This window comes from Papio anubis, chromosome 16, assembly GCF_008728515.1.
Source record: "Papio anubis isolate 15944 chromosome 16, Panubis1.0, whole genome shotgun sequence".
NCBI classification, from domain to species: Eukaryota; Metazoa; Chordata; class Mammalia; order Primates; family Cercopithecidae; genus Papio; species Papio anubis.
In genome coordinates, this window is record NC_044991.1 from 41,788,559 (window position 1) to 41,801,904 (window position 13,346).

The following is a 13,346-nucleotide window of genomic DNA, read 5'->3' on the forward strand; positions in this document are numbered from 1 at the left end:
CTAATAAAAATACAAAAATTAGCCGGGCTTGGTGGTGGGCACTTGGTGGTGGGAGAATCGCTTGAAACCGGAAGGTGGAGGTTGCAGTGAGCCGAGATCGCACCACTGCATTCCAGCCTGGGCAACAAGAGCAAAACTCTGTCTCAAAAAAAAAAAAAAAAAAAAAAAAAAGTATATATATATATACACACACACACAATAAAAATAAAAATGTCTTTTATTCCTCCAATTGAATTTTAAGATCATAGATTCTTAAACCTTTTTTATGCCGTGGACCCTTTGGGTTGTTTGGTGAGAGTAACATTTTCAGAATAACATTTTAAAATGCATAAAATAAAATAAACGGGATTACAAGGAAAATCAATTATACTGAACTATAACTATCAAAATGTTAGAAAGTAATGTGATCTTAAGGTAGGTTTGTTATTTAGTGACTCCCCTGAGTACCCACCCCTTCTTTGGGGGGCCCCCTCCTACATTGACTGGGCGTGGCCATGTGACTGCCTTTGGTCAGTGGAAGTTCAACAAATGCTTGTGCATAGGGCGTGCTCTCCTGGAGGCGTGTCTCTCTGCCGCAAGAAACCTGGAAACTGGTCTAAACTTTTTGAGGATGAAAAAGCAAAATGCATCAACTTTTCCTCACCCCAGCTGAGCCTAGACCCCAGCTACAAAGCACAGGTGACACCAGCAACCCACAGAATTGAGAGAAATAATAACTGGTTTTTGTTTTAAGCCTCCACATTTTTGGCAATTATTTTTATGCATCAGTACATGACTGATATGGATCCCTAAATTCTATTACTGACCTTTTGGGCCCCGGATTTAGAGTTTTTTTTTTTTTTTTTTTGAGACTGGGTCTCTGTCCCTCAGGTTGGAGTACAGCGGTGCCATCTTGGCTCACTGCGACCTCCGCCTCCTATGCTCAGGCGATTGTCCCACCTCAGCCTCCTGGGTAGCTGGGACTACAAGCACACGTCACCATGAGTGGCTTGTTTTTTGTTTGTTTTGTTTTGTCGTAGAGACAGGGTTTTACCGTGTTGCCCAGGCTGGTCTCGAACTCCTGACTTCTGGCAATCCATCCTCCTCGGCCTCCCAAAGTGTTGGGATTACAGGCATGAGCCACCGTGCCCGGCCTAGAGCTTCTGTAACTGTTTTTCACTATCAGTATTTTAAGCTCGCACAGTTTGCGTAGAGGTCATCTATCCCCTGCCTCCTTGCAGGGAGGGTGGCAGTGGGCAGCATCTTTACTCCCCGAACGTGCTGGAAATGCCACGTCTCAGGCTTTCCCTCCGACCTGCCCATAAGAAGCCGCAGTTGCACAAGACCGCCAGGTGATTCCTTTAAACATTCAAGTTTGCAAAGCACTTCAAAGTAGGCACACTAAAGTTTGAGAAGATGAGCAAACCCCTTATCTTATAATAATCTTCCCTTTCAGAAACTTCCTTCACGCTCTAATAGAAATGTTTTCTGCTAAGAAAGTGCCCGTTCCATATCGTCTGCGATGATCAAGCCTTACTGCCTCCTATTGAGAAGCTCCAGGCATGCTGTTTGTTGTCTAAAGCGTCTGCCGGGGGGCGATGGTCCGTTTTGTGTCAGACGGCAAAGTCGTGGATGGACAGGGGGCTTATAAACACATGTAGGTTGTTGGAATTACATTAACGAATGAATGAGCAAAACCTGCTAATCGCTGTCATGAGTAAGCTAGCACTCCTGAAAAGTTTGAATACTGAACTGGCCAGCTTCTGCGCGCCGACGCCCCCCAGGTGGCCGGAGTGACCCGGAGCAGGCGTGGAGGTCTCTCAGCTCCGCGCGTTGGGCCCGCACAGTTTGTCCCCACGCAGCTCCCATATAAGGCGGGCCCCTCCCCTGCCACCCGCAGCTAGGGCGCCGCGCTGGCTCCTCAAACCAACCCCCCGCTACTGCGCATGCTTGGCCCGCTCGCCCGCTCCTTAATATCCTGCTCCGGGTGTTCCTGCCACCCATTGGTCAAATTCGCACCCAGCTCTGCTCCCGACAGGGAAAACCCAGTGATTTCCGCGCTCTAGAAACAAAGGGATGCTATGATCCCTGCTGGCCCTAGGGATCCAGGGAAGGTTATGGGAAGATAATTCTTTGTGTAAGTGGGTTGCGTATTTGCATACATCATAACACTTGATGCGTTCACCAACTCTATGCCGTTGTTCCTGATTTGCAGATGAGGCAAGAAGCCTCAGAGGCGCCCAGTAATTCAAAATGGATGGCTGACAAGGCTAGTGTTGGAGCTAGGACTTAAAAACAGGAGCTCCGCCTCCATTCCTTGAGTCCCCCATTATAGCTTGGCTTCTTGGAGGGGCTGCTCCTGTGGCTCACAGGTGGGCTTCTGGGTGTGTGTAAACGATTTCATGCATGCTGGATTCAGTGAATGAATGCATTTACTTTCTACACAGGAAGGGAGGTGGAGCTCACTTCTACCAGAGGCTCTAAGCCTTAAGATACCAGTTGTCGGCCTGAAGCGGTGGCTCACGCCTGTAATCCCAGCATTTTGGGAGGCTGAGGTGGGCGGATCATTTGAGGTCAGGAGTTCGAGACCAACCTGGCCAACATGGTGAAACCCCGTCTCTACTAAAAATACAAAAATCAGCCGGGCGTAGTGGCACATGCCTGTAGTCCCAGCTACTCGGGAGGGTGAGGTAGGAGAATCGCTTGAACCCGGGAGGTGGACGTTGCAGTGAGCCGAGATCGCACTATTACATTCCAGACTGGGTGACAGAGCAAGACTGTCTCAAAAAAAAAAAAAAAAAAAAAAAAAAAAAAAAAAAAAACCAGTTGTCTTTGCCTTTAACTCCCTTATGATTAAAACTAAAAATTACTAAAGTGTAACAAAAGTGCAAAACGAGTCCAAATAAGGTTTGATTCTAGCCAATATAACGACATTCCCGCACACATTTAAAACATCCAACACCCTATTAACCGCTTGGAGCTCCTTAGGGTAGCAGAGAAGGCCCTAGCGGAGTTCGCCACTAACAAGCTGTGATCATCTCTGCGACTCAGTTTGTTCGAGGGTAAAATGGATGAGTTAACTCATGCTTGACTGGGTGAAGCCAGGTCCTTGCTTTGGTCATCTGACCCCAGGACTGTGATCCTTGCCGCTGGCTTTAAATTGCTGCGATCCTCTTCTCTCCAGTTTTTCAGGCTGTAAGGGTGGATTCTAGTTTTCCTGAAACCATCAGTCCCTGGTCGCCCTCCATAACCTCTGCGCCACGGTCCACAACGTGGCCCTTCCAGACTAGGGGATCCCGGAGGCGGCGCCCAGGCCCCGCGGCCCCGCCCCTCCGCGCCGCCCGGCCGTCGCCAAACCGCGGCGCACGGATCACGCGGGCCGGAGCCGCTCTGGGCATGCTCAGTGGCCTGGCAGGTGGGGCCGCCGCGGAACTCCAGGTCCGGCCGGGAGCAGAGGGGCGGGGGCGAGAGGGAAGTGGGCGGGAGCCGGGATCTGAGTCGCCAGCGTCGCCGGCGACCGCGGAGTTCTGGGCTGGTGGGACCCCGCGCGGGCTGGGTCGGGATGAGCGATGGCATCGGTCAAGGTGGCCGTGAGGGTCCGGCCCATGAATCGCAGGTGAGTGGGGCCGCCCGCGCCCCGCCCCCTTGTCGCGCGCCCACCCAGAGGAAGCCTGTTTCCAGCTCCCCCAAAGCCAGCCTGGACTTAAAAGTGTCACCGGCTGGTCCTGGCCCACCGGGCCCAAGCTGTGGCCTCTGGGGGCCTGGAGGACTTCGTGCACTGCTGTCCCGTTCACATTGCCCTGGAGAGGACCCTGGTGGTAAAGGAGAAGATTCTGTTAACTCTCTCCACCCTATTAACTTGAGCTTTTCCTGTTCCCCCTTTAAAAAAGCATCAAGGGAACATTACCATGAAGATGTAAAATAGTTGGGGGGATGGTGAGAGTGCTGAGGGGGGCACCACGAGCTGTCAGGCGAACCCCTCATTTCTACCAACTCAGAAGTTCTCTTAACAATTAACCATGCTACTTTTTAATCTTTCAGTTAGAGATGATTTTGATTCCGTGAATGTCTAATCCATAACTTATCACTTCCTAACTTTATGTCAGAGACAACTCTGACAAAGTCCTGACTCCTAGAAAAAAGTCAAGGACGCTTTACACGTGTTTGAAATATTCTGATATTAAGAGAGAGGAAGAGTGTTACACACAAAATTTAATCTTGTTATGTATTTCTACAAAGTAATGCTTTTCAGAATCCTTATCTTCATTCACTGAAAAATAGTGTGTGCTCCCTTTTCAATGACCTCTTTTAATCAGTTTAGAAAGATTCTTTGGAAAAGTTACTTTTTAAATTGGTTTGACTTTAAAGAATGAAGTAGACCTAAATGGGATGTGTCCTCAAAGGTGATAGGCGAGGTTCACACAGAGCTATTTGATTTTATTGACTTCTCTACCAAGTTGGTGGATATTTGACTTAACATAGGCCTTTTTTGCTTTTGTCATATCAACTTGTGGAGGTTAATGTTTGGTAGTTCTGATGCCTGATTGGGGCATCTGAAGACCATAAAATCAAAAGATTTCCAGAACCTTATTTGACTCATCTGAATCTGTTTCTTCTCTTGGCAAGTAGGAAATCATTATTTTGGTTTGTAATAATTAAAACCCAATGTTTTTAGAGTCTGCTTTTTGTGACTTTTGAGTTATTTCTAAAGCTGTTTAAAGTAAGAGTTTGACTTTTTTGCTCTAAGGGAATTTTTATGTTTCTGTGTACATTCAATCATAGAAGATAAACTTTACAAAGATTTTTCTTTATTATGGATTTTCATATATATGGAAGTTCTTTTTCTCCTTTGGAATAATATGAGCATATGCTAGCAAATTGTGTTGTGTAACTTTAGAAAGTATTTGTTAAGCACCTACCAAACACATAGCATTGTGCTGGATGCTTTCTGGGATACAAGCGGAATGAGACCTGGTGAGCCCGTGATCTGGTGAGAGAGGGATTATGTACTGGCATGAGTCTTGCGAAATATTGGGCCTGCTGGGACAGGAACTGTGAGTTCAGTGCCTTGCCAGTGTAGGCCTGGAGCCCAGGGACATGGAGGGATGGCAGGAAATAAGTCCAGAGGCCTTGGGCTTTGAGGAGGCAGGTTCATGTGATGTTATTTATATTCTCAGTAGAGAACTCTGGTGGTGTCAAGATTGAGGTAAGAGGCAGGTGATCAGCAGTCTGAGCCAGAGGTGAAATGGGAAGGCAGGATAGTTACACGAAGACCATTCACTGGCAGAATTGGCAGGATTTGGCAGCTCACTGGATGGGAAGAAGGGGGAAAGATGCGAGTGTAGAATCATTAACTGAGGTTTGATGCTGAAGAAGGTGAGTAAAGATTGAGGAAGGTGGACAATGAAGTTGTTGTGTTCTCTCTTGGATGTGGAGAGTTACATGAGATGCAATACGTGTCAAGTACAAGCACAGAGCAAGTGTTTCATGCATGTTGACCTTGTTCATTATCTGAAGTGTGGGAAGGACATCCATCCCTCTGCTAGAGGTGTCCAGCAGAAAGCTGAAAATGCGGGATTAGGTCTCAGGTGATTTGAGGATCGACATTTGGAAATCTTTTGCACATAAACCACAATTTAAGGATGTTACGTGAGAAGAAAAGGGAGCCAGGGATTGGACATTGGGATATCCCCCTCTCTAGGATTTCAGGGAGAAGATTGACTTGCAGTCCATAGAGGAGAACCAGCACAGCAAATAGTCATGGCAGGAAAGGGAGACGAGCATCCTGAAGGAGGTGGTAGTGGTTAGTGTCAAATATTGCCAGGATGATGAGAATAAGATGGTGTCCTTGGTCTCGAAGACAAGGCTACTTGATAACCTTCCCAACAGTACTTTCAAGGAGAGTCAATGATTCAGAAGTTGGCAGTGAGTGGAAAGAGATATATAAATTGGCAACTGAATATACTTGACCTAATTTATAAGGAAAGACATGCATGCTATAATAGTGATAAAATGCCATTTTTTAGCCAGCGAGATTGATAAATGTTAACTGAGCATCAATTGCTGGTAGAGGAGTGATGAAACAGACGCCTCTGCATTGGTCACAGAAGCATAAAGGATCAAAACATCTGAAACTTTCATATTGGGAAATTTGACAGTAGCTGTCAAGATTAGAAATCTTTATACTTAAGCAAAAAATGCTTCCCTTAAAAAAATTGGAAATCTATAAACTCTTTGATCTGACAATTTCTAGTTTTTCTAATTTCTAATTTTTATTATATGGATTATATTTCTGCCTACAAAGATCTATGTGTAAAGATGATGATTTTTGCATCATCGTTTATAACAAAAAATCATAAATGACCTTAATATACAAAACTGGGAAATTTGTTAAGTTACGGCCTAAATCATTTGGTGGAATGTTATGCAACTCTTAGAAAGAGGGTGTTGATCTTAAAAGAGTTCCAAGGTAGAGGATTGAGAAAAGCAAGATATCCACAGTGGAGTAAAGTTGTGTGTATGTGTGTGCTAACAAATGTACACACACATACACACACACACACACAGGTTCATCTGTATGTAGTGGTTTATAAGAAACCTAACACTGATACCTCTAAAGAGGAGGACTGATGATGAATCCATTTGGCAAAGGTGAAAGGCATTTTTTTCTTTTTACTGTTTGTTTTTTTCTCATGCGTAGTTTTATAATTAATACTTAGAATTAATTATTGACCCAGCAATGCTTATTTAGGTAATTTTAAAAAGTCACCTACAAAATTCATTGGCACTGGAGAAGTTTCAGTTGGTTGTGAGGAGGATTGAAGGAAGTTGTTAATAATTTTTTTAATGGTAATCTTTAGAGTAGTGGAGCCTCAGGCAAAGGAAAAGCAACCTACAGAGAAACAAGTCCCAGAGTTATTGGAAAGTAAGGACTGCTGGTGGTGGAGTGTTGAGTTTGACTGAGTTTCTAAACTAGGGGCCTTTGCAGTAATCAGTCAGCGTTGTAAGGAATGTGAGCGCTTGATTCAGGCTAAGATGTGATGAGATTATTTTTATTGCCTTGTAGCTTTCAATTATGTGGCAATAATACTCATTTCAAATGCGGAAGTGATTCTGTTGCGTAGGCAAAGTAGTAGCCACTTTTATTGAGACTTGACTCTGTGCCAGACTCTCTGGTCCCAGCTCCAGGTACAAAATCCAGTTTAATCTTTGCAGCCAGCTTGGCATGTGGAGACTATTATTGTTATGCCATTATACAGATTGGGAGACATAGTTTCTTGGTCTATTTGGACTGCTGTAACAAAACACCATAAACTGGGTGGCTTATAAACAACAAGCATTTATTTCTCGTAGTTCTGAAGCTTGGGATATCCAAGATCAAGGTGCCAGCAGATAGGCTATCTTGTGAAAGCCAGGTCCTCATACATAGTAGATTCCTGCTGTGTCCTCACGTGGTAGAAGGAGCAAACAGACTCCCTTGGGCCCGTTTTGTAAGGGTGCTAATCCCATTCACAAGGACCTCATGACCTGATCACCTCCCAAAGGCCCTACCTCTTAATACTATCTCAGTGAGGGGTTAGGTTTCAATATTTGAATTTTAGGGGGACACAAACATTCAGATCATAGCACATAGTTAACTTGCCCAAAGTCAAAGTCAGTTTCTTAAGACCGTCACAGATATGCCATTTATTTATTTATTTTTTTTGAGACAGGGTCTTACCCTGTTGCCCAAGCTGGAGTGCAGAGGTGCAGTCATGGCTCACTGCAGCCTCCACCTCCTGGTGGGCTCAGGTGATCCCCCTGCCTCAGGCTCCTGAGTAAGTGGGACTGTTGGTGCACACCGCCACACTTTGCTAATTTTTAAAATTATTTATAGAGGCGGGGTCTCCCTATGTTGCCCAGGCTGATCTCAAACTCCTGGGCTCAAGTGATCCTCCCACCTTGGCCTCCCAAAATGCTGGGATTACAGGTGTGATCCACAAAAGAGTTGCAGTTGGGTGTGAAAAACACTGTTGTGGGTTCAGGTGAGATAACGCATGTGGATAAAGCTCTCCACACAGAGCCTGGCGTTCAGCAAGGGCGCCATGAAGAGTGCTTGTTGTCAGTACTGTTATTTTTACAGTTTAATAATTGTAACTTTATTCAAAAGCAAGTATTTAAAAAATGCCAAAAAATATTTACTGAGTGCTGGTGATGTGTCAGCTTTATAGCTATGTTTTATAACGTCCTTGCTTATCTGATAGGGCACATTCACCCCATTCTTTCTCTTTCCTTACTGTTCTCAGCCTTTCTTCCTGATTAGCCTCTCAGGTAGAATCTAGTGTCAAGTCTATCAAGTTCAGGAGAGAAAAAGAAGAAAAAAACCACCAGTGGCATTTTGCCTGGATTAGATATCTTTAGCGTGTACTGACGTCTTCCCCTTTTGAAAAGAAGATAGTGTCAAAGGGAAAGTAGTTCATGGTTAGCCTCTTAGGTCAGTGATGATGAGGACAAACATGTCTTGTATTAAGGACGGGAGGTATCTGTCAAGGCACTGCCAGGTATCAGGTACTACGCTTCTTTTTTTTTCCTTTGAGATGGAGTCTCGCTCTATTCGCCAGGCTGGAGTGCAGTGGGGCGATCTAGGCTCACTGCAAGCTCCGCCTCCTGGGTTCACGCCATTCTCCTGCCTCGGCCTCCCAAGTAGCTGGGACTACAGGCGCCCGCCACCACGCCCAGCCAATTTTTTGTATTTTTGGTAGAGATGGGGTTTCACCGTGTTAGCCAGGATGGTCTTGATCTCCTGACCTCGTGATTCACCCGCCTCGGCCTCCCAAAGTGCTGGGATTACAGGCCTGAGCCACTGCGCCCAGCCTGGCCCTACGCTTATTTCTTTACCTTGGCAATTGCATTTCTTCTTCCCACCAATTGACTGACTGATAAAAGCCCTCACTTTTTTTTTTTTTTTTTTTTTTTTGCAGTCGGCACTATCTCGGCTCACTGCAAGCTCCACCTCCTGGGTTCACCCCATTCTCCTGCCTCAGCCTCCCGAGTAGCTGGGACTACAGGCGCCCGCCAGCACGCCCGGCTAATTTTTTGTATTTGTAGTAGGGACGGGGTTTCACCGTGTTAACCAGGATGGTCTCGATCTCCTGACCTCGTGATCCGCCCGCCTCGGCCTCCCAAAGTGCTGGGATTACAGGCGTGAGCCACTGCGCCCTGCCAAGCCCTCACTTTTTATCCCCGTTTTACAGAGGGGGGACTGAGACCCCTCAGATAATAATGCTGGATTGAGCCAGCTCCTCCGGTTCCCTTCAGAGCCCTTTGTGTAGAGACTTTTTGCCTCGGGCTTACAGATGACAGAAGCCCGTGGCCTCAGGGAAGTGCCTATTGGAGAACACACTACACAAAAAAATAACAATAGAATCTGTGTACGGTTGAGATGGAACCTCTAGGGAATTATGGAGGCTGGAGGAAGAGATCTCCAGGGCTTCTGCAGTCTCTTTAGGTAAGAGGGTGGAACTTGAGTTGAGCCCTGAAGGGATATGACCAGTGACCTTATAGATAATTTCTGTTAGGTGCTTGGCTGATACTCTTTGGAAGTTGACATTGTCAGCCCATTCTATAGATGAGGAACAAGGGCTCAGAGACTGAAATAAGGAGATTGATTGCTCAAAAATAAACAAGACTGCCCAAGGTCACACAGCTAGTATACTATGATGCTGGATTTAAACCCAAGTCTCCCCTACTCTAACTTCCTAAAGTCCTTTCATTATACAGAAGACTTAGGCGAGAGGTGGGCAGAGGGTGGCTGGAAGGTGGGAACATGTTTACTTCACTAATGATTTTAGACAAATTGAAGATTTTGTAAGAATTAGTTGGAAGTCTGGTAGACAGGGTGTTGTGAGGACTTTTCTTTGTTAAGCCTGGGCATTTGGGTTTTTCATCTCTAGATCCCTGTGCTGGCCGGTATGATAACTGTCGGCCATCTATGTGACTATTTAAGTTAACATAAAATAAAATAAAATAAGGATTTTAGTTAATTGCATTAGGCACACTTCAAATGCTCAATAGACACATATTCAATAATGCAGATATAAATATTTCCACCATCCTGGAAAATTCTCCTGTGCAACAAGACTGAATAAAGGCTTGAATTCCAGCTCTTTTACTTTCTAGCTTCATGCCTTGGCACTTTATTGAACATGTCTGTGCCTCAGTTTCTTCATCTGTAAAATGGAGATCTCCATAGGACCACCTCGTGGGGCTGAAATGGTAATTGAGTGAGGTAGCATTTCTTACAGTGTTGGGTCCAAAAGTAAGGGTTCTGTAAATATCAGGTATATTATTAGGCATTGTGAACTACTAATGGTTCTAAAACAGGGCTGTCATTTGCCATTTAGTGTTTTCTGAAGTTTCATCTAATAGCAGTGTAGGGAAATAATAATACTAGCACCAGTAACGGTGAACTTTTATTTACCATTTGCCAAGGGCTGTGCAAAGTGCCTTTTATGCATTATTATCTCCCTGACTTTCCTGCCACCACTCTGTTACACAAGACTAAGGTTCAAGATGTCTGTCTGAGTGCTGACAACTAGTGCAGGAAGACAGTAAAGAGAACTGAAATATGACCCATGGTGATCGGAATCTGGGCTTGGTTGTAATTGGAAAAGGCAGAGGCAAGGGGCAAAACTTACAAACAAACCCCTGAAGAAGCAATCACTGTGTTTTCTGATTATGAAAATAATGTATGCTTATGAAACGTGTGTTATACAGAAAAATATACGGAAGAGATCAAATCGCAAATTGCTTATAATCCCACGATCTGGAGCTAACTACTCATAAACTTTTGGTGCATTTGTACCTAGTCTTTTTCCCGTTTGTGTAGGAACATAATGTATACACTTCTATATTCTGCTTTTGGCAGTTGCAAGAGACATTCTAAAGACCAGTCAGCAGGACATAGAGAAATGGGGAGTCAAAGATGATTCTGAGTGGCTTGGGGCCTTATTAAGTGGAAGAATGACCTTTCCCAAAGGAAACGATGCTGGCCCTGCACGGGTCGGGATGGGTGGAAGGGCTTGGTGGTCTGTTGATTTGTTTCGGGGTGCTTGTGGGAACTCTGGGCAGTAGAAACTCGGGTGAGTTATCAGCTGTGCGGATGTGCATTTGCAGGTGGGTCACCGGAAGGTGATAGTTGCTGTGGTGGAAGTGAGTTCTGTCTCCTAGGAAGAGCCCAGTAAGGAAGAAAGAGAGAGGGTAACAGCAGTGCTGCATGAGCCGGGTTCAGGCTGGAGCCCTTCACTGGGCTAGTCGAGTGACTGGGCAAGCTGATTTTCCTCTTCAAGGCTCAGATTCTGTTTTGTAAAACAGTGATTCTCAAAGTGTGGCCCAGGGACAACTGGGTGTCACTGAGACTCTTTTATAGGGGTTCACAAAGTCAGAACTGTTTTCACAGTACTACTAACATGCTATATTTCATTTTTTCATTCTCTTGTGACGGTACAGTTGAATTTTCCAGAAACTGCATGATGTGTGATGATGTCATGGCTCTGTGGGCTATGCATTTTGTTTAAAATTTTAACAGTTTTAATTTCTAATGTGGTAACTATCAATAGGTAATTGATGTTAATAAAAGCTCTTGGGTCTCCTCAGTAATTTTTTAAGCCCATAAAAGCGTCCTGAGGCCACAACATTTGAGAACCACTTCTGTAAAATAATGCTGTGTAAGTCGTTGAGATCAGATGAAATAAATAAATACATAATAACTGTCCACTAAATCATAGTTACTATAATTTTTTATACTCACTATTGTTACTGACAGCCAGATTTCGGGAGGTAGGAGTGGAGGATCAAGTTGGAGAGAGAAGGGACGTGCAGAGAGGAAGGGAGGAAGACAGGAGAGTAGAATGTCACACCCAACCAAGGGGCTCAAGGCTTGGGAGGAGAGAAGGTCGCCAGTGCGGAAGGCTGCACAGTCAGGCGGTCGGGCTGAAGTCTCTGGAGGGAGTTGTTCTAGTTGAGGGGTGGGAGGCAGTGCCATGTTTGTGGGAGGTGTGTGCAGTGTGATTGGGCTGTGAGGGCGTTGGAGGTGGCCTGTTGCTGCCCTTCCAGTGAATGGAGAGATGAAAGGAAGGAGAAAGCCTCGTTTGCGTGCACCTGTGCAGAGGTTGACTCCTATAATCTTTTGAAACTTTTTTTACTCCTTGTTTGAGGCATGGCCTGGTCTACATCCCTGGATCCCAGCCCTTACCTGGACATGACAAAGCCAGGCTCAGCAGAAGACAGATTTTTTTTTTGTTTGTTTGTCTCTTTTTGTTTTGAAGAAGAGAAAAAGAAAACAGGGAGTTGGGGGTTGGTGAAAGAAGGCCGGAGGAGCAAGGGAGGAAAGGCGCGGCTGGCTGCTGGAAAGAGAAAGGAGGGGAGAGTTGCTGCTGTTGCTGACTCCTTGAGTTGGGAGCACGTGGAAGTTTTTTCTTTGTTTTAGGTGAACTTGATAAGTAATGTGATGCAAGTGCCTGGTGTTTTTCCTTATGCAATATTTTAAAATATCTTTGTGTGCAAAATACACCTGTACAAGATGTATTAGTAGTTTAAAAGGTGCTCTTGAGTGACTTAGACTGTTTACTAAACATATTTTGGTTTTAAACTTCTATTGCTTGATTTTAAACATGGAAACTGTGTGTGTGAGCGTGACAGTGGAGTGGGAGAGAGTGCAGTGGCAGAGATAGAGTGTGTACGTGTTTCTTTTTGCCTGTCAGAGAGAGAGAGAAGTTATTTAGAAATGTCCAGTTGTGTGATCTATAGCACTTTGGTTTAAAGTTGATTTATATGATGCTTCCTTGTTTCTTGACTATTTTTCTAAGTTATTTTGATAGCTTTGTGTTTGCATATTCTGGAATTGGGATGCCCTCTTACTGAAGCTTGTTTTGTGAAAGAGAATATGTTAATTATACTTGTACCTATAGCCTGGGAAAAGAAGTAATAGTGTTTTAGCCCCTTCCTGAGGACTGAGAGATTTATTTTGGTGGCTTTGACTGCCTTTCCTCAAGTTCAAGTTATAAAAAGACAGGGGAAAAAATCCTTCCAGGGAGGTTGGTCAGCACTGGCTTGGACTTAGCCCGCACATTCATCCAAGCACAAAGGAGGTAACCACCAGTGGGGCCAGGGAGCTTGCTTTCAGTCACTGAGCAAGCTGAGCTTTGTGGTTTTTTATCTGTCCATTTCCAAATCTATTCATTTTTCATTGTTGCTGTCCAGAAGAGAGGAAATAGCTGTTTCTGTAATCAGTCATTTATTCATAGACTCTTTAAGTACATTTCAGTGGGATATGTAGAATTTAAAGTAAATTGAGAAAGTTAACGCTTTCAATGTAATGGTTGATCAGT

At 44.7% G+C, this 13,346-nt stretch overlaps 1 protein-coding gene across 10 annotated transcripts in view; it reads left to right on the top strand.

Annotated features, from left to right (window-relative positions):
* The first annotated feature begins 3,380 nt into the window (after positions 1 to 3,380).
* The window catches only part of KIF16B (kinesin family member 16B), a 308,558-nt gene continuing 298,592 nt past the window's right edge, over positions 3,381 to 13,346 (top strand). For 7 of the 10 annotated variants that reach the window (XM_009216573.3, XM_021921252.2, XM_009216575.3 and 4 more), the window contains exon 1: positions 3,396 to 3,595. In XM_009216573.3, the coding sequence (XP_009214837.2) occupies positions 3,549 to 3,595 (47 nt within the window). In that variant the 5' untranslated portion in view covers positions 3,396 to 3,548. Of the gene's footprint in view, positions 3,596 to 13,346 lie in introns of all 10 variants that reach the window. The other 3 variants (XM_003905090.4, XM_003905091.4, XM_009216570.3) reach the window with 1 other exon arrangement.